This window comes from Apteryx mantelli, chromosome 4, assembly GCF_036417845.1.
Source record: "Apteryx mantelli isolate bAptMan1 chromosome 4, bAptMan1.hap1, whole genome shotgun sequence".
NCBI lineage: Eukaryota > Metazoa > Chordata > Aves > Apterygiformes > Apterygidae > Apteryx > Apteryx mantelli.
The window spans coordinates 71,006,228-71,026,600 of NC_089981.1; the positions used below are offsets into that span (position 1 = coordinate 71,006,228).

At 37.7% G+C, this 20,373-nt stretch overlaps 1 protein-coding gene across 3 annotated transcripts in view; it reads left to right on the top strand.

Moving 5' to 3' along the window:
• TDP1 (tyrosyl-DNA phosphodiesterase 1) overlaps window positions 1–20,373 on the top strand; it is a 55,021-nt gene that overhangs the window by 11,600 nt on the left and 23,048 nt on the right. For all 3 annotated transcript variants that reach the window (XM_067296920.1, XM_067296921.1, XM_013940652.2), the window contains exons 8-13: window positions 2,795–2,965; window positions 5,037–5,115; window positions 6,834–7,019; window positions 8,618–8,666; window positions 11,793–11,859; window positions 17,955–18,062. In XM_067296920.1, the coding sequence (XP_067153021.1) occupies window positions 2,795–2,965; window positions 5,037–5,115; window positions 6,834–7,019; window positions 8,618–8,666; window positions 11,793–11,859; window positions 17,955–18,062 (660 nt within the window). The remainder of the gene's footprint in view (window positions 1–2,794; window positions 2,966–5,036; window positions 5,116–6,833; window positions 7,020–8,617; window positions 8,667–11,792; window positions 11,860–17,954; window positions 18,063–20,373) is intronic.

Consider the following 20,373-nt stretch of genomic DNA (forward strand, 5'->3'; position numbering starts at 1 on the left):
CTAGGCCTGAACTCTAGTTGCTTTCTACTTTAAACAAAACTTCATTTTGAGCTGGCCATTACCTTAAACCTGTTCTGACTAATTTCAGCTCTTTTATTACGCCACGCTATCTCTTTATGAAAAGACTAACTGTGAGGTGCTCTTTGTAAAAGCTCAAGCAACTATTTAAAGATTACCTTAATGTTGCAAGAATAATGTGACTGGGCAGATGTTCTGTTTCTGCTGTAACTGTATCTAGAGTGTAACTTGATGATGGACAGGACTGAAGTGTTTGCCTGACAAACTGAAATAATACTTAAAATCTCCTTAAACCAATTTGTGGGAAACATGGTTCCTTAATACATTTCCTGATTGCAGTATGTATTAATACAGTCAATAATGACCCAGTGTCCAAGGAAACAATGCATGGTTTTTTATAGAGATTTTTACAAGGCTTTCCTGAAAAACAGTACTAAAAGTGGCATGTTAATAATAACACCCCCCACACACACCTGCTGCTAACCCTCTCCCCCCCACCCCCCCGTGAGAATTTTTTAGTTAGCTCTCCACAGTAACTTATGATATTAGAGTTCTTTGTCAAACTACTTGAAAGTGGCTGTTCAGAAGTTGCTGTCTTCTGGACACGCATCTCATTGCTGTTAAACATGGCATGGTTCTGAACCTTTGCACTTGTCTGAAGCAACCTCTCATGAGGCTGAGTGGCAGAAATGCAACTGCTAGTTTCTTACTTTGAGATCTTTTACTAAGAGATGGCTTTAGTATCTTTTGGCAGATAATCTTTTAGAAGACCAAGGGGGTGTGAAAATACCCATTTGCGATGCTTGACAAGTTGCCATACTTGTCAAACATGAAAAAATATTTCTTCTTTTTAACTTTGCGGTAGTAATATGCAGTTTTACTGGTATGATGGCTCATAGGTTTCTGTATGTTCTGTAGGCCTCTGAATTGCAAAGGATAGTATGAACTTTATGTAAAATTGTTAATGCAGATGCTTTGGTTACTATAGCTACATAATGTATGAATGGAAAGAACTGCTAGATGGTAGATTGAAAATGATTGTTCAGGTCAGTTTGCTCAGAATGCAGATTAACCTCTAGGTTGGTTGTTTTCAGTTGAGAAGGGAATAATACCTCAAACTCTTTTTGGTTTTACAATACTTATGACTGCTTGATCTTGTTTACTGGCAATTTATGGTACTGGTAGTAGTTTGAATTGGCAGTAAACCATGCTGATCTTTGTCCAAGATTTCTTTTTTTAAAGATAGCTTTGCAAAAGCAAAACATGTTTATGTGTGTGTGATGCAGTTATTCCTGAATTTAAAAGGCATAGGACTTCTAGTTTGTAAATGTCAATGTAAAGCTTTAATTTTCATCCCCTTTAGTAAGCTTTAATGAAACTGGAATAAACTAGTATGTTTTTTTTGTTTTGTTTTTTTTCTTTCTTTCCACTTAGCTGCTAGTGTTCTTTGTGGCTGAGCTCAGTTGAAATAAATGAACATTTATAAAGTTTGGCCTATTCCTGTGGTGTTTATAAGGTTTCTCTCAAAATTTTGAAATGATGGACTAGAGGGAAGCTATAACTTAAGAGCAGAGTGCTAGCATGATAGACAGTACGTAGCATATTTTCTTTCTTTTATTGCTTGCATAAAGCAAATAGGATTTTAGCAAATATAATCTTTATCCTACCTTGATGAAAGAATAGTATAAGAAAGATCATTCAGTTCCCTGCTATTTTTCTCTTCTGTCTTGGAGAAAGGGCAATGGAGGCATGAAGGCAGTGAAAATTGGGCAGTATGCTAGATACTCAGTAGACCGTATTTTGCTGCTTAAGGAATTTATGATAGTGGAGGGCTGAAGGAGGTGGACCCAAAATCAGTGATAGCAGAAGAAGAAAGTATGAGAGTTTATTAGTCATCGTCAAAGATGACTTAGTCAAATGAGAAAGCAAGGGAAACCTCTGGGATTTGTCCATCTTGACTTAGCAGAAAAGCAAATTAAGGCCTACTAATCTTATCGCTTTATCTCAACTGCCCTTTGCTGACATACTAGGATGCTATTGCATCCTGGGATATGAACTTCATGTGCCATGTTAGACCTGCGTGATGTTATGAAAGCTTCATCCTTTTATACCAACCTGTATAATTCTGAGTACTGAAATATTGTCTTGTCATGGTTCACCAGTTGCTTTCTCATTTTGGGAGCTATGTGATCTTTTAAAGTTGTTGGCTTGGGTTTTTTCAGTGAAAGATTTGTGGAGGTTACCAGCTGTTTTTGCTGTGTAGAGCTCACCCTACTTTATTTTGATGGAAGTTGTGGAGAAGTGAAATATCATTGTACTCTACCCTTCAAATTATGCAGAACTTTCAAAATCTATAGTTTGAATTTTTCTATGTCATTACGCAAACTAGTAGCTCAGCAGAATGTGTTGCAGTGTAACTTTTTTCCTATTTACACCGAGAATCTTAATGAAAAGACCATTAGTTGGTAAGTCCAAGTCTGGCTTGTTTAACAGTGATGTAAAGCTGTAAACATATGCATGGATAAATATGTACGTTGTCTTCTTGATTTGAGAGTATTAGTTTTATGCTCTTATCTTGAGTATGAGACTTGCAATGACTCTGTAATTGTAAAGTAAAGGCAAGTTACTTTGTAGTTAGTAGCATCACAGTAAAACTGTATCTGTCCAGTATTTATTTAGGACCTCCAGATCTGCTTTAATCACTTACTGAAACATTGTGTTAATGTGTGGTGTGTTTTTTTGTTTTGTTTGTTTTATGGTTTTGTTTTGTTTTTAGAATATGGATAAGCCCTTTATATCCAAGACTACCTCAGGGACCAACTGATTCTTCTGGTGAATCTGAAACTAATTTTAAATCTGACCTAATAAGCTACTTGATGGCTTACAATTCTCCTACACTCAAGGAATGGATAGATAAGATTCAAGAACATGATTTGTCAGAGACAAGGTATATACTATCATGTGTTTATAATAACTTGCATGCTTTTTTCCAAAAAATTAAACATCTCTGTTGTCAGGATCCATTAAGTCATGGATTTGTTTCTTAAGCTTACCCTGTTGCAGACTAACAGCATTCAAATGTGATTCTAACTTTAGGCAGTTTTCAGTGGGGCTGACTTCTTGGGCTAGTTGCTCAGGAAACTGAATACTTCGCAGTAGTCCAAAGCTGATGCTTTTGAACTGTCATATGCTTTGGGTTAAACTTAAAGCAGAAATCGGCCTGCTTAAATAAACTGTAACCTCTTGCAGATTTTTCTTAAAGTTCTAAGTAATGAGCTGCCTTTGTATCTTGATAAATGATCACTTTTATATTTGCAATAATGCTTTTGGCATTCTGCTGTGTAAAAAAATGAGTTTCATTTAAATTGAACATTAATAGTCTTATGGAGATTATGGTGAATTGAGCAATTTCTAGTTTTACAAGCATATGATTTAAAGGAACGAAAAAAGTCTCTTAGCAGTAATTTGATAGAGGTAGCTGTAAGGAGTGTTGGGGGCACTGACTTTAAGTCAGTCTGGCTTAAAAATTTGCTTCAGTAAAATCACCATTGAAGAATCTGAGTTGTGCTGGGTTTGTCATGTATGAGTGGGTCATACAAGCAAAGGTTATTGTAGTGGGATTGCATTAAGAATAGGCCTCTACGCTTTAAGTCAGAGCTTCATCCATTTATATGTGTACAGAATTCGGCCTATTACAAGCATGGGTCATGTGTAGTATTCTATAGCAAGGTATGTGGTATAATAAAAATGCAGTTATGTAATAATATAATTTGTCTTGAAATAATCTTCTCTAATATCACTTTGATATCAGTTAAACATCCTGAATGAAATGCTAAGTAATTTCTAATAGATTCATCTTGCATTTCTACTGAAATAGGGTATTTACTTCAAAAAGTGTAAATCTCCTTGGCTACTTAATAGCAATTTTATAAGCTGGCAACAAATTCATTGAAAAGAAAAGCTGAAAAAAGTGATAAACTGTGGTGGAAATAGAGACTGAAACCTTGCCTGGTTTGATAATACAAAATAGAAAAATGTGCCTTTTTCTTCACATGGAGTCCTACAAGATTATATATAAAAAGATGATGTAGCTTGTGGTGAGCTGGCTTGAGCTTATGCTCTTACTCACTTGATCATCTGCCTGGTTTCTATAACCTGAGCTTGGTCAGTTGGGTAAGCCCTAGCTGATGTGAGTTTATGCATAGGTTAGGGGAGAGCTGCTAGTTAGGATGAGCATCAATTCTGTCCTATATGTAATGTCTAGGGGACACTCATTCATGGATGAAACTAGGCATAAAATGCAGTGAGGAAGAGCTTCTTAAACCATCCATCAGCAGAGTCTCTCGGCAAGTTTCTTATCTGTTTGACTTTGCTCTGAAAACAGACAACTAAACCATTACAGTTGAAAACTTGCTCCTTGCTGCCTCTGAGCTATTAGGCAGCCAAATAAAATCTCATACCTGGATCTGTTGATTTGGATATAGCAATAGATTGGGAGTTTTGCTTCACCCAAAATCACATGCCCAGTTCTGTGCCAAACAAGAATTACTTACACTTATTGCTAACAACATCTGTCTCCTGCATTTTTGTGCACTGAAATAGATAGTTCCTGTTGATGCTATAGAACAGCCTGATGGTATATGACAACCATATGAGATCCTGATAATAAATTATACAGGGGAAAATCCACTTTTCTGTATATTGCAAGCTTTAAGTGCAAAAGATTAAATATTTAATGGTTGCACTTGTGTGTATAAACCATGATGATAGGTTTTTACTTGCATGTCTTAATAATTTACAAACTAAAACATTCCAAAAATTATGCATGGTGTTTTATGTGCTGCTTTTGTTATTCTGATGCTAAATGGAAGATATGGCATGCTGATATAAAGTGCATGACCTTACACTTCTTGGTCATCATAAAGTAACTTTTCAGATTGACTTGATTTCCACTGACTGTGTACTTTTGAGTAGCAGAGCTCCAAATAATCTCTTGGTGGTATTTTTTGTTTCTGTAGAGTGTATCTACTTGGTTCTACCCCTGGACGATATCAAGGTATTGATAAAGAAAAGTGGGGTCATCTTAGACTCAGAAAGGTACTATAACTATAGGGTTTTTCTGTCAATATCCTCTTAGCTGTACCATTTTGGGGAGCATTCTTTAGTTCCTTTCAGTTCTTCCTGCTATTCTCACAATCTTCTAATGTATTGTTACAGTTGGCAAAAGCATAAACTTGCAACTCAGAGTACAGAGGCTGCGTGTAATATTCCTGGGCCCTATTACCAAGGTCAGCTTGTATTCTGAATTGTCATATGTTTACAGATATGTGAGAAGTCGCCACTGCTAAAATGACTTCTTGTCTGCTGTTGATGTTTCTAATGAATCTGATGCTCACAATCCAGTCTTCTGTGACTGAGAGCCAAACAGCCTTTTTCAAAGACACTCACTGAGGAAAAGGGTGTTGATGTAGACTTTTTTACACATAGGAAATAGGCTTATTAAATTTACTTAACTATTAAGGACTATTACAGTTTCTTTTCCCTAATGAGCCAGTAAAAATAATTGAATTAAACAACAGCTTGCTCATAGTTAATGTCATTCAGTCACACTTTTTGTTGTTCTACTGTATTTCTAAGATTATTTAGTGACCTTAATTAACAGAATAATTAGGAATACTAATTTTTCTCCATTATTTAGATAAGCTACACTGGTAAAGGTCTGTACAAAAATGCACGTCTTGGGTTACTGTAGGGTCCCCTCTGTTTCAGTACTTAATTCTAAATAAGTTATTTCATATCATCTTTTAAATTCCTTTCACCATTGTAGAATTTTTCAACCTGTATCACTTGGTAAAGTGGTATTATTTCAAATTCCACAATGAATGTTATATGATGTGATCCAGAAATTCTAATGCAGTCCATTGCAAATGTCAGTGACATGTAAAGTGTCTGTTTATCACGCTACTTTTCAATACAAAGTTATTCTTTTAGATCTCACATTGCATGTAAGCAGCATATCCTATCTCTGATGTAGATGTCTACTGTATAGTGTTTTTTGTCCAGTAAGACATTCAATGAAAACAAACCAAAAGAGAAAAACCTATAAAGGCTATGGACTGTCTTGTGGCAGATGCTTCTGTGATTAAAAAGCTTAGATTTTTTTTTTAGTGTAAATGCAGATAAACCCAGTGACACTACACTCTCATGACTGAAGCCAATTAGAGCCCTCCCAAGAGGGGAGAAAAGGTAGCTACTACATATAATTTAAGGAGTGTCTGTGTTTTTCTGTTTTCTCTTTTTAATTGGACTTTAAATTCCATTCACAGCTTAAGAACTTGTAAAAAATACAACTGAAAATTCTTTTAATTGCTCACTTTTTCCACTTACTGTAGGGTTCTACTGTAGCTGGGGTTTGGGGATATGAAAGGAATTGGATGGTTAACAACTATCTAATATTAAAGAGTTTAATCGTTTAATTTCTTTTGGCTCCTTAAACCCATGTTCTGTGTTTCTTCTTTTAGGAAGACTTTCTAGAGTTCTTTTTACCCATTATCTAATTAATGGCTGTCTGATTGTCTTGTGACTCTTGTCTTGTGACTTCTCTTGAAGGAGTAGTGGGCTTTGGGGAGATCCTAATGATAATTAATTTATTAATTAATGATTTATTAATATTGCCTAGTTAAATACATAGCCTGAGTGTTAATCTTTCTTTGACACATTCCCCAATTCATTTTTGACAGAAGCAATATCAAACCTGTAATTAAGGTTGTCTTCTCCTGTTGAAATCTAACAATGTTTTAATTCTTCCTCAATAGCTTTTGAAAGAGCATGCCTCATCGGTACCAGCACAGGAATCTTGGCCTGTTGTTGGACAGTTCTCAAGCATTGGCTCAATGGGAGTGGATGAGTCCAAGTGGCTGTGCTCAGAGTTCCAGGAGAGCCTGGTGGCCACGGGCAGCAGTGTGACAACTCTCCTTAAATATGGTGTTCCGATTCACCTGGTATGCTTTTAGGTGCTGGTGGCCTCCATTTAATGTTTATTCGTTTATTCTTTAATCTCATAGTCACTGGTTTTCTTTTTTCTTTTGGAAGAAGCTAACCTAGTTTTCATCTTGCAATCAGTGGAAGAATCTTTCCCCTTCAGTTCATCAGTGCTGAAAGTACGAAATACTTGTTGCACTGTAACAGTGTAATGTAATTTAAAAAAAAAAAAATCTGCTAGAGTTGAGTGAAGAAAGCTAAGGGGAATTCATTTCACTTTGCCTTAAATGTCATCATTGGAACCAGTCACTTATGCTTCCTTTATGGTCATTGGGAAGAGAGATTCACTTCCAGGTAATGAGTCATCTGACCCATTTTAGGATGAGATAAATATCGCTCAAGATGTCTGCTGACAGTAGAGTAGATGTGGATTCTGTCTTGTGGACATTTGAAGTTAAGCAAGATGCTAACTCCCTATCACTTACCCAGATGCTGTCTGCTTATCTGGGTCTTAAATAACTTCATTGAATTTAATGGCAGATGGGAGAAACCAAGAGCAGAACAATGTTTTTAATATTTCCTAAAACCTGTTTTTACTATTGCTGTTGGACATGGTCTTCTGTGTCATGTGTGATTGAAAGATATATTCTAGTTTAGCAGCTTCCTGGATGTATACTTTAGAAGATTTAAGTTTTTGTAGTTCCCTGATCTGTTTTTCCTTCTGAATGTTGAAACCCAGATGCTTGCTGTGCAAGTATATTTTAGCTCTTACTCTAGCTTTTACCATCTGAATTATTTTCACAAATGTTTAACTTCTCTACTTGACATAAGTATTATGCAGCAGATTATGGTAGATTATTATTATATTATGAAAGCTACTTAAAGTAACACTAGCCTCATGTTTGAACAGTGTATTCATAGAAACTTGATGTACTATAAATTCCATCTGTATGATTGGTTATATTTTCCTCTAGTGACAAAAAAATTACAATATTCTCATCCTCATTCTATAGTTTGTCTTCCATTGAGTTTAGTAGAAGCAGCTGTTTGTGATGCTGAGGTGTAACTGAACCACCAAGTGATTCATACTTAAAACAAATTATTTTCTAAACTGATTATTTTGGTGGAGTTATCAGCACAACTAAGGGGATGAGTAGAAACAAGAGTTTGTGGCAGGAGCTTGTTAAATCAAAGAAAATGTTGCCAAATTGTGCCCTCACTGTGCACCAACTGCCCCACATAGTCATATTTGAAATGCAATCTAAAATTTTATATAATAAATGTTAAGAACTTACTAGGATCAAAGTGAAATTAGCTAAACCATGGTTCTTTCAGTTCCTACCTTTTGCCTGCTGACTTTTGTTAAGCTATGTAAGACAGCTAAAAACATTAAAGGCTTTCTTTGTTACTGGTACAGGACTGATTTTTCCATGTCTAGTTTAAACTGCTGTGTAGTTCTGTTCATTCTGAAAAATGAAGCTTTTAGTGTTTTGGGTTTTTTCCCCTCAAGAATTTTCTTTTTTTAAAGGGATTTTTGTTTGAAAATTGTCAGCTGTGTATTTAGAGCTGCATTATTAAAGTTGTGGGTTTTGTGGGGTTTTGTTTGTTTTCCCTGCAGGTTTATCCAACTGTGGACAATGTGAGACAAAGTCTGGAAGGCTATCCTGGTAAGCAAAGGAATGAAGGGCAGGGGGAACCTTATTGGCTCTTTGTGATCATAATGTCCTGCAGACTCATTTCAGTGGTTGCTGTTGCATCAGCCTGGAGCTGTCATCTTGTGTGGAGCTCTGAATAGGTGGCAGTAGAGTCCTTTTATTTCTGTTACTGATATTCTGGCTCTAGCTCTCCTGTTGTGTGACCAAATAGGAAAAGCTTTGTGGGCATTGGTATGTAATGTACAAGCCTGCAGAGTCATGTTCATATGTCACTGTATAGGAGAGGAGAAAAACTCTAACTTGAGTCATATGTTCATTTTGGCAGAAAACTCAGGTTTGAGTGTTTGTGCTTATGCCAAATTATCTTTGTGTTTTCCTTGCAGTGTTGTTCTGTGTGCCAGAAGTAATGGACAATGTTAGTTTCAGTACTCACTAGTGGGTTGTGTGTGTGTTGTTTTTGTGTCTTTTTTTTTTAGTACTGCACAGTACAATTGGTCAGTTCAATCTTCCTAGGTTTGTATTCATGAGGTCAGTGTACATGTGTAAAAGCATGACCCAGACCAACCTTGGAGAAGAGGAGATACTGTAATATCTTGTTTAATGCAGTGAAGCTTTTATTTTTACAAAAGCAAGCACTTATCCGGGAAATAACCATGAGTGTGGAGGAAGCTGGCCAATGTCGTTGCAAGGCCACTCTGGATGGTCTCTGAAAAGTCAAGGTGATCAGGGACCAGAGGACTGGAAGAAAGCAAATGCCATCCCTATCTTCCAGAAGGGCAAGAAGGAGGATTTGGGGAACTACAGGCTGGTCAGTTTCATCTTGATCCTTGGGAAACTGATGGAGCAAAAAATCTTGTAAACAATTTCTGGACATATGAAGGACAAAGTGATTGGGAGTAGCTGGCAGGATTTAGGAAAGGGAAATCATGCTTAACCAACCTTATAGTCTTTTGTGATGATGTGGCTGACTTGATGGATGAGGGGAATGCAGTGGATGTTGCTTATCTTGACTTTAGTAAGGCTTCCAGTACTGTCTCCCATAACATCCTCCTAGAAAAGCTGATGAAGTGCAGGCTAGATAAGCGGACAGTGAGGTGGATAGGAAACTGGCTGAGCTGTCAGGCTGAAAGGGTTGTGATCAACGGCATGAAGTTCAGCTGGAGGCCAGTCACCAGTGTTGTATGCCAGGGGCTGCTGCTGCATCCAACACCGTTTAACTCATTAACATTGTGGATGATGGGACAGACTGCACCCTCAGCAAGCTGGCTGACAGTACAAAACTGGGAGAAGTGGTTGATGCACCAGGTGGTTGTGCTGCTATTTAAAGGGACTTTGGCTGGAGAAATGGGCGAACAGGAACCTTAAGTTCAACAAAGGGAAATGCAAGTCCTGCAGTCCAGCACCTGGGGAGGAATAGCCCCAAGCGCCAGGACAGACTGAGGCTGGAGAGCAGCTTTGCAGAAAAAGACCTGGGAGTCCTGGTAGACAACAAGTTGTCCGTGAGCCAGCAGTGCACTCTTGTGACCAAGTAGGCTAACGGTATCCTGGGCTGTGTTAGGTAGAGCATTGCCAGTAGGCTGAGGGAGGTGATGCTTCCTCTCTACTGAGCCCTGGTAAGGCCGCACGTGGAGTATTGTGTCCAGTTCTAGGCTTTGCAATACAAGACAGACATTGGACATATTGGAGCAAGCCCAATGAAGGGCCACTAAGATGATTAACAGATTGGAGCATCTGGCACATGGTGAAATGCTGAGAGAGCTGGAATTCTTCAGTTTGGAGAAGAGGAGGCTCACGGAGGATCTTATCAATGTGTGTAAATACCTGATTGGAAGCAGTAAAGAAGATGAAGCCAGACTCTTCTTGGTGGTGTTCAGTGAAAGAACAAGAGGCAACGGGCATAAATTAAAATATAGGAAATTCCGTTTAAATGTAAGAAAAAAACTTTGCTGTAAGGGTACGCTAGAACAGGTTGTCCAGAGAAGTTGTAGAGTCTCCATCCTTGGAGATATTCAAAACCCCATAGGACATGGTCCCTTCCACCTGTTCTAGTTGACCCTGCTTTGAGAGTGAGAGTTGGGCTAGACTATCTCTAGAAGTCCCTTCCAACCTCTGTGACTCTGAGCCTCAGGCACTGTTGAATCCATGAATATGTGTTTCCATTCCAGGCCAGGTATCTCTGCTCCTATATAGTATGAATTAGAGTAGCTGTTGAAGTCTTCTAACCATAAGTGGAACTTTGAACACAAGGCTAGCAGGACTGTTACCAGCTGTCTTGATCTTTCATCTGAACTGAGCAGTGTTTGATCATATATATATAAACTGTGACCAGTGAGTTTATAGGTCTTTATGGTTTCAGCAAGTAAGTTAGGCTCTTTTAAAATGCACCTGGTTGTCTACAGCATCTGTGTAGCAAAGTTCTTGCTTTCCAAAGTAGGAAGTGCAATCTGTGTGACTGTTGCTGTGATTTATTTCATTTTGTGAAGTAACTCAGTGAATTATGTAACTATCTGTACAAGTGAACAGCTCCATGGATTTCTGTAGCTAGCGCATCCTTTAGAGTAGTAAAGCTTTTGTGATAATCCTTTACGGCTTCTTCTAGAACAGGTCTTGCATCATGTTTTTAATACACAGCACTGATATAACTCAGTATACTGTTGCTGATTCTTCTTAGTTAGAATCCATTTCAAGAAATCATAATATACATTAGCCAAAGACCAGATGAGAGCCGCATACAATTTCATCACAGAAGTTCTCTTTTTTTTTTTAAATAAAATGGCTGTCTTGCTGGATGCTGTTTTATTCCTGCTAGCTTGTGAGTAATAATTGTAATCTGTAGCTATGAAGTGATATTGTAATCAAAAATATCCATAGACATCTTTCTTTAAAAGAGGGCTTACTTCCAGAGCCTGTATAATGATTCTCTTTATCCCAGTGTAAATCTGTTACCTAGTTTGGGAACTTGTTTAATTGTCAGAATGAAAAAACTGTATACCGTTTTATACCACTGTAACATTTGATTGTTTTCCAAAAATAAGTCATGATGATAGTACAGATAACCTATTCCCCAAGCCCCTTGCTGCCTTCAGAATGTCTTTCAAAAAGCAAATGTAAATATTCTGTAATTTTTTTCTCTTTAAGCTGGTGGCTCGCTTCCATACAGTATACAAACAGCGCAGAAACAGTTGTGGTTGCATTCCTATTTTCAGTAAGTAAAACTCAGTTCTTTGCTTTTTCTCAGACTGCGTGTTTAAACTTATACTGCTGTAATGTTTTAGTGTTAATAGCATGTTAAGGGGTAGTGGTGGGACACGATACTCTTCAGCTCCTTAAAATAAATGCCTTTAGTTCCAAATCTGGTGGTCTTGTGTCCAGAACATAGTCAAAACGTGGTGAGCTTTTCTTTGTTTTCAACCTGTTAAAATGACAAGGGCTACTACTGCTAATGGAAGACTGTGTCAGATTTGGGGCTCTCTAAACTTCTATTTAAGCTTTTCTTCTTTGTAATGGCATCATGTTATTCCTTTGTATTTATTTATTGTTATTTTTGTTTTTTTACATTTCACTTTCCCGCTTCTGCCTCAGTGTTCAATGTTTCAGCCAAGCTTATTACTTTCTCATAGCAGGGTTAGTGTTAGGAAGTGATGTTAGGACAGTGGGTTGTGGGTGGTTTTTCATGTTTGTTTTTCTCCTCTGGAGTGCAGCAATTCTGTTGCAAAACCTCTGCCAGTCCCCTATGTTAATACTATCTTTTGTTAAAGGTGCCTGACGTTTTCTATTAGGAGTTTCTATTTTCACTTGCTTCTAATTTTGCCAGATTCTAACCATCTGACACATTCCATGCCAGATGTCTCCCTCAGGCTGAATCTTTTTAAAAATTTAAGCATTTTTTGAGAACAATGGGAAAAGTTGTTTTGCACAGATCAAGAAAATTCTGGTAACCTTTCAAGACCACAGCCACCCATTCCTTTCACCAGCAACTTTTAACTGTTCCAGGTGAAAGCTGCTCTGTGCTTTGACTCTGCCCATCTCTAAGCATGGTCAGAGTTGACAAAGTTGTGTTCATATTCAGATGGCCAAGAATACAGTTGCTAGTTGCAGAGAGCATCCTCCATTCTGGAGTGAATAGTCCTGTGACTGCTGCTGTGAGCGTTGCTGGTCAACATCCAAGGAATAGAACTGGAACAGAAAGCATGGGGTTTTGTGTCTCCTGCCTTTTAAGTGTGCCCTCTGAGCACATTCAGCAAAGGAAGAAAGCTACAAACAGAAGTTAAATGACCTTGAATGCTTTAAGATCGCTCAGTCAAGATTCAAAAGGGGATGTTTGTGCAGCTTTAATTCAGCTTCTGTAATCATAATACCTTATGACAACTTTATTGGAAGAAAAATGTAACTTTTGTGGGGTGTGTGTGGTGGCTCCCTCGCCCCCCCGCTTCCAAGTTAGTCTTTTATTTAGTGCCTGGAATTTGACTTGTTAATGAGACCGTTCAATTTTTTATTCCTGTTTAATGGGAAACCACTTTCATACCTGTCTCAATGAGCATATTCATGTCCTTCTCTGACAACAAAAGGACTGTTTTAAATTCGTCTATCAAGAAGTAGTTGCAGATGACAAGTGGCCCTGCATCTGCTTTGTAGGGACTAGCCAGATGCAGATTCTTATCCTGCAATAATGCAAGGCATTAGCCCTCAAAGAGAGCCTGTGTGTAAGCTGTTACCATAGAGCAGTTGACATACAGCAACTTCTTGTCCCTGGTAACCTGAGAGAGAGAGAAAATGGTAGGTTCATTTATATCAGCTTCTCCATAGTGACCACATGCCAGGTCTTAACCTTACATATTCTTTTGGGATATTGTTATAGAAAATAAGGGCCTTTTGGATTTGGGTGAATATGGTAACTGTAACAGTCATCAGTATTGAAGCATTCAAGTCTACAAACACTGACAAATCTATTTACAGAGTCTGTAGTATAGATTCCAGAATATTGCCATTGCTGTGCTCATTCATTGTTGTATTGCTGACACTACTATTGTACTCAAAGTATGGCTTTTACTTTCAGGCATTGAAATGTGCCATGCTCAAGACATCTGCCAATTAGACTCTACCGGCCCCAAGTTTGATACGTTGCATCAGAGAACATGTACGGTTAGTGGTAGATGATGCTTACAGTGAAGGAGAAGGAATAGCTCCTTTTAGAAGCAGGGAGAGATTAATGGATAGGAAAATGGTGTCCTATATTCCCACTCAGAGGTAGAACCTCTACCCCAGGCATGCTAATTTTATAGCATCCCTGGCATTTTGTGGGTGGCTTGTCTAACTCTTCTGTCAGTTGAATGTATTCAACTACTCTGTAATGCACATTTGAACTGAAATAACTCTTAAAGTAACTTTTCAAAAGAATAAGATGACTAAACTTAATATCGGTTTCACTTTTCTGGTCACAGCAAGTGAATACTAGGCTACTCTGTTAAATTAGCTGTTGTGTAGATAGTACAATTTGCTCAGTTTTCTCTTATAGAGTAGGGTTTTTTGGTTCAGTATTCAGTAAGTACTACCAGTTATTGATAAGAAATTTGCAGTGCACAGTGGTTTAATTGTTACTTTATGAAACATCTGATGAACTCTAACAGTGCGTATAATGTATTTTTAATGCTAATTTTAATCAATTGCCATGTAATACCATGTGTCTTATGCAGTTACCTTGTAAAATTTTTTTCAAAGAATGAAAGGGATTGCTTTGACAAGACCTTCTTTGATTGGCATTGGTGTCTCTCAAGTCCGTAAGCTTAATTGTATTAAAGCATTGTCTGGGCTTTAGTCCTCTTGAAGAAGAATTTAGTCCTCTGAAGAAGAATTAACTGGCTTCTCACCTTGAACTACAGTGTTGTTCCCCTAACTTCATAAAAAACAAAGTTCTATGGATCTAAAAATCAGAGATACAGAGCACTTGCACAAAGACCTACTGTTCTCTTATGGCTGAGACCAATGGCAGCAGTTGTTTTAACCACACTCAAGATATGTTGCTGCTATCTTGAAATGGAAAGCCCATTGACTGTTTGAAGTAAGAACTAAATGATGAAAGAGATGGTGTTGTAGAAAATGAGTTATTCCTGGCTCTGCTTATGTGTTGTGTGTGTTTGCCTGGATTAATTTTCAGTGTTACGATCACTTGGCTTCCCTGTCTCAGTAGCTCCACTTGTAAAGGGGCCGACATTTGCTTCTTTGTCTCATTTGTGCCAAAAAAGCAATGTGTTAGTGGTGAATGACTTACTGTATGTCTCTAAGTGCCCTTTTAAATTTAGTGATTGCAGTTCTATTTTCAAACCCCCAAATTCAGTGAAGATTAGAAAGTGTTTATCAAATACGTAATAAAAAAAAACCTTCTAAAACTTTGCAAGTGATTAAAGTGGATATAAAAGCGACAGTTCATTAGAATTCTCATTTGTAGTGCAAGTGAGTGTGTGTGGAAGTACTTTCTGTACTGCAAAAGATACCTTATTCACAGTACGTAATGTCTGGGGCGGGGCCGGTAGGGGCAACAAGTTAAATTAAACTCTAAAGCAGCTATTGTAGAACTGGAGGGGCAGGAGAGGCAAAAATCCTGTTTTACCAGGGTGAGAAAGCAGATGGGCTATTTAATTCGGTGCTTTGCATCATCGTGGAGTCGCACCTAAAAGTGACTATCCTCACATTAGAGGCTGCATAACTTTAAAAAAAAAAAAAAAAAAAAGGGGGGGGGGCAAGGTGCTGATGGAGATGCTGCAAAAGTTGGAGGGGGGGAGAAGGTAGCTGCAAGTTATTGATGAAAATATCAGGGATAGTGGTCTAGTGTCAGAGTAAAGCAGTATTAATGATAAGGAATCCTAGTCCTAGGAGTTTAAAAAAGGGGTGGGGGGACAGCAAAAATGCTTCATGTTTTACTGTTCAAACAGCTGTTTTTGATAATTATTCACATTACTACTTTTCCTCATCCCACACTTGAGGATTGAGGTTACATGATATCATGACCTATTTAACTGTCAACAAAATAACTACTTCAAGCTGTGGTTATTTACATCCATAAAATTTTGCAAAGCTAATTTCGTTGAACTCCTAAGACATTGAACATGCCTGAAGTTTTACTGCAGCATGGGATCAGTACTTAGCGCATCCTCTGCCAGTTGCATTCTGATGAAAAGTTTACAGTTTAAAATGTGTTAAGCCAGTTTGACTGGAAGTACCCTCAAGGTGTTACATTGACATATGCTCTCATTCTTACTGTGCGAAGCAACTGCTCTTATATTTTACAGTAGGCTTTTTACAATCTACTTTTTTTTTTCTAAAATATGTCAGAACAGATCCATGATAAAGTTGAAATTTAGCTGATTTAAGAATGGATTAATCAGATATTGTACCTGTCTGAAATCCCTTCTAGTTCTTTTGGTTATATGTTTGTTATGCAGTCCAGAGGAATGTGCTGATTTTTGCGGCTGAAGGAGAAACATCTCTTAAATGCCTCTTTAATAATGCTTTTACTAAAATCATTTGAGTTTTGAATGAGGTAATAAGGTTGTTTTTAAAAAAATTTAGAAGAAAATATCTGATAGAGCATGATCACTTCTTTCTGTCCTTACATATTTATGCTGCCCTGTTAAAGGAAATATGGCCAAAACATACATTCCTCTTCCTGATTGTAACTTTCTGGAGTACTAGTTTCAATCTTCTATAGTTGAAACTAACTGCATTTAGTTTACTGTGGTATGGAAATGGAAGAAGAGTGGTAATATTCTTGTTGAAATGCGATATTTAATTGTATCCATCAACAATGATTGGGAGACAAAAAGAAAGTAGATATGGTATTTCAAAATAACTGCAGCTAATAGTGGGGGGGGGGGGAGTTTGTTCTTGTAAGGCAGTGAGACACTTTACAGATCTGTATTCAGTTGACTTTTTTTTTTTGACAACCTTATTGAAGTTAACTTTTCTGTGCCTTAATTTTTCTTCTGATTAGTTAGAGATAAGATAGAGATGCCTAAACACAATTGAGATGAAGCTGTTAATGAGAATTGTTGAGTTGCAGTATAGCCTTACAGTCTGTATGTAAATATGCAAACTGTAGCATTCCTACAGGGGAACATGAGCTTAGTTAGCTGCGTCTGTATCATACATGCTTAGCCTACTCTTCAGAAACTGCCTTCGGTGTGGCTTGCATCTAAACATAAAGACATCTGGTTTGCTCAAAACATGAGTACAGCGTTTCAGCTCTTGCTGTTTGGGAATGCAGCACCAGTTCTCAAAAAGGGTATTTTCTGCCCTTCATCTGAGGGTAGGGATGTTAAAGTAACCATGTCTTGACTCCTGAACTGCAAAGTCTCTGGACTTACTCATGTGAAAGTTAGTCTTGAAAGTCAGCTTGGGTAAACCTATAACTCCAGACCTTTCACTTTTTTCATCTTATTAGCCTTTTAAATGAGCACAGTTCACTTAAGAGATTTTTTTCAGAGCTGATTGATTCATTTTGATCTGCCTCTTAGAAAAGGATGCTAAATTAGGGAGACAAGGTTGTGACAACCCAAACCAGAGCCTGTTACAATCCAAACACAGAAAAGTCAAGTCTCTAGATGGAGGAAGCCCTTTCACTTTCTATTTTTTAGTGAGGACTAACAGCTTTGAGTGGAAAGTGCTTCTGTGTACCAGGATTACTGTTCATGTTCTGTAACAGTGTTGCTGAATTATTCCAGCAATGGCTTGTTGTTTCAAGATGATTTATATATCTGACCTCTACTGTCTTAAGCCTTCAAATTTCTCAATGACTTAGGGGCACAGATAAAAGGACGAGAGCAGGTAGTATCAGCAGTCTATCAGTTGCTCCCTGCCTTGGCTTCATGGGAAATTAATTTTTAATAAGCTTGGGGAATTTTGCAGGGCTTACTTTGGTGGTGAGACAAAGCTCATTTGCTTAAAGCCATAACCATTGACTGTCTTCAGACAAGAAAAATTGGCTAGAAGTTTAGACTTGGTTTCTCAAGTGCTAGCTGGAGTAGAGGAATGGAAAACTTGCTAGAGGATCATGATAAACTGAGAACGTCTGGTTTGTTTTTTAAGAAAACATCCCTGCCCTTCTGGCTTCTAGTAAGATTGGATTTCAAGATAAAAATTCAGTTTATTACAGTATTTTAGCCTTTCTGTAGACTACACAAATATTAAGAGTGCCGAGTAAAGAAGGGTAGTATTACCAAAAACATGGTACTGTAGTATGGTGATTCTTTTTTTAGACATCATAACAAAACCTTATCTGAAACATTCCTTTTCTCTTCTTCCTAGTAAATGGTCAGCGGAAGTCTCCGGTCGAAGTCATGCCATGCCTCATATCAAGACATACATGAGACCATCTCCTGATTTCCAGAAGATTGCATGGTTTTTAGTTACAAGGTAAACAGCTAACTATATACCTCTCAAAGCTGTAATGTGTAAAGTTCTCATTAGTTGTTGGCCCAGGTGAGTTACCTCTGTACTCCTTATAATACCAAAACTAGTGATGTGAATTCTAGTCCGTACTTGATTTTTTTCCGTTGCATTTTTGGGGACTTTGTGATCTCTCTAGAAAGTTTGATCCTTTTACTGAATTTTCTGTTTAGTGGAAACTGAATTGGCCCTAGAGAGTAGTTAAACAAAAACAAACCTTAAGATTATAAATTTTCCGTTGTTAGAAAACTCGCAAGCAGCAAGATATTCTAGATCCTCTAAATAGCAAACAGAATCAGTCAGTTGTACATTGCGAGAGCTTAAATGCAAGAGAAAATAACTTTCTGTGGTGTATGGCCAGATGTTTTCCTTGCAGATATTACTAACATCTCTTGGAGACTTGAATGTTAACTTTAATAACCTATTAAAAATAATCGCAAATTCATTTTGGAATCCTATTCTTGGCATCAGATTCACAGGCATGAAATGATAGGATGGTTGCAAAGAATGTGCAGCCTAAGGCAGGAAAACAGGTATAACATACAAGTTAAGCTTGTGCTCCCCATACAAGATTGCTCCCCGTAAGCTGGTATGTGTTTTGACTGCTGAATGTAGCAACCAAGAGCTCACCTATGTAAGATGAGAAGCAGCGCTTCTTTAATTCTCTTGCAGGTTATTCATATTTATTCAGAATTCTTTAGATGAACAGAAATAGTCTACTCAGAAGTCTTTGTCTTTGAACTTGCAGAGTGACACGGTACAACCTACTTTTCTGTATATTGTCAATAAGGAGTGTATGGAAGGGAAGGGTAGTGGAAGGGGCAGATATTTATTCCTGCTATACCTAGTTCACTTTGAGTTTCATGGAACTCCGTCTCTTAAACCATCTTATGTTTGTTTATCTCTTTAGACAGATGACCTTGTAATTACAGTTTAAAACTTCTATTATTGTGGAAATATGTTGCTGTTTGCACAAAGCAAATTCTTAATTCTCTTTAGGAGAGGAAATGGAATGGTAGTGGTATATTTTGAAGTTATCAAAAATTCTAGACTTAATAAAGTTTTCTCTTCTGTAATATCTCACATTTACGTATATTCAACTTCACAATAGACTAGCCCAGTACTCTTTCTTGTAGTGGCAAAAAGGAGGTGTTATTTGGGAAGAGTATGTAAGCTTGTCCAGTTTCTGCAATCTGTTTTCTTTGTACTTCCTCAGCAGCCATGATCACCGGGTTTGAGGTGTTAGAGTACATCTCTGCCTGTTATTTTGAATTTATTTATGGAGCTGTTGTCCATTAACTTGTCTAATCCTTTCTTAAACCTGCTGATAACATCTGCCTCTGCAAACTCCTGTGACAAGTTCCAGAAGTTCAATACCTTCTACGTTAGAATATTCCAACATGTTAAACTGTCTTAATAACTTCTATAAACTTGATTGTGATCCACCTTTAGCCTTCTCCCCAGACTGAACTCTCTGCTTCTTTAATCTCTCCTTGAAAGGAGCTGCTCCAGCTTCTTAATTGTTTTAGTTGCCATTCTCTATATATCTAAATTCCATAGGTCCTATTCAAGTTGTGAAAAGCAGAATTGAAAACAGAACTCAAGGTGTGGGTGTATCAGGGTTTGATTTGACTCTGCAGATCAGATTCACCTGCTTATAGGTGTGTAAATCAAAAATCAGTTCTGCTCATTGTTCTGCACTTTTACTATGGTGCTTCAGTAGGATTATACTTTGGGGACCAGAACCAAATTGTCTTTGCTACTAGTAAAATGAAAATGTCAAGGAAGATGTCTCTTCCTTCTCATGCTCCTACTAATACTGTTGCTGAAGGATAAGCCAAATCTTTTTGCTGGAGAACTTTTCTGAGGGAAAAGCTGAGCTTGGGTTTGACTGTATAGTTTGGCTGCCTTTACTTATCCAATTTCCAGGCATACCCATGGAGGCTTTTTTTTTGTGTGTGTGTGTGTGTGGGATGAAAGCATTACAGATCTGCTTTTTGTTCTTAGTGAAGTGTTATCCTGCAGATTTCAGAGTGAAGAATTGTCAAGAAAAATCAGAGACAGAAGGAAAGATGTGTTTCCTGTTTCACTTGAAATACTTTTCTGTGAAGCCTGGATGGGTTTCTGAGAAGCCCGCAACTTTGTTCAATATCTTTGAGCCTAATATGCTTCTTTCCTGTTTTTGTTACATGGATAAGAAGAAACTAAGACTGAAGTAGTTTTTCAGTCCTCTTTTGTATGAGGAGCATGAAGGCGGTGGGCTTCAGCACTCGTACCT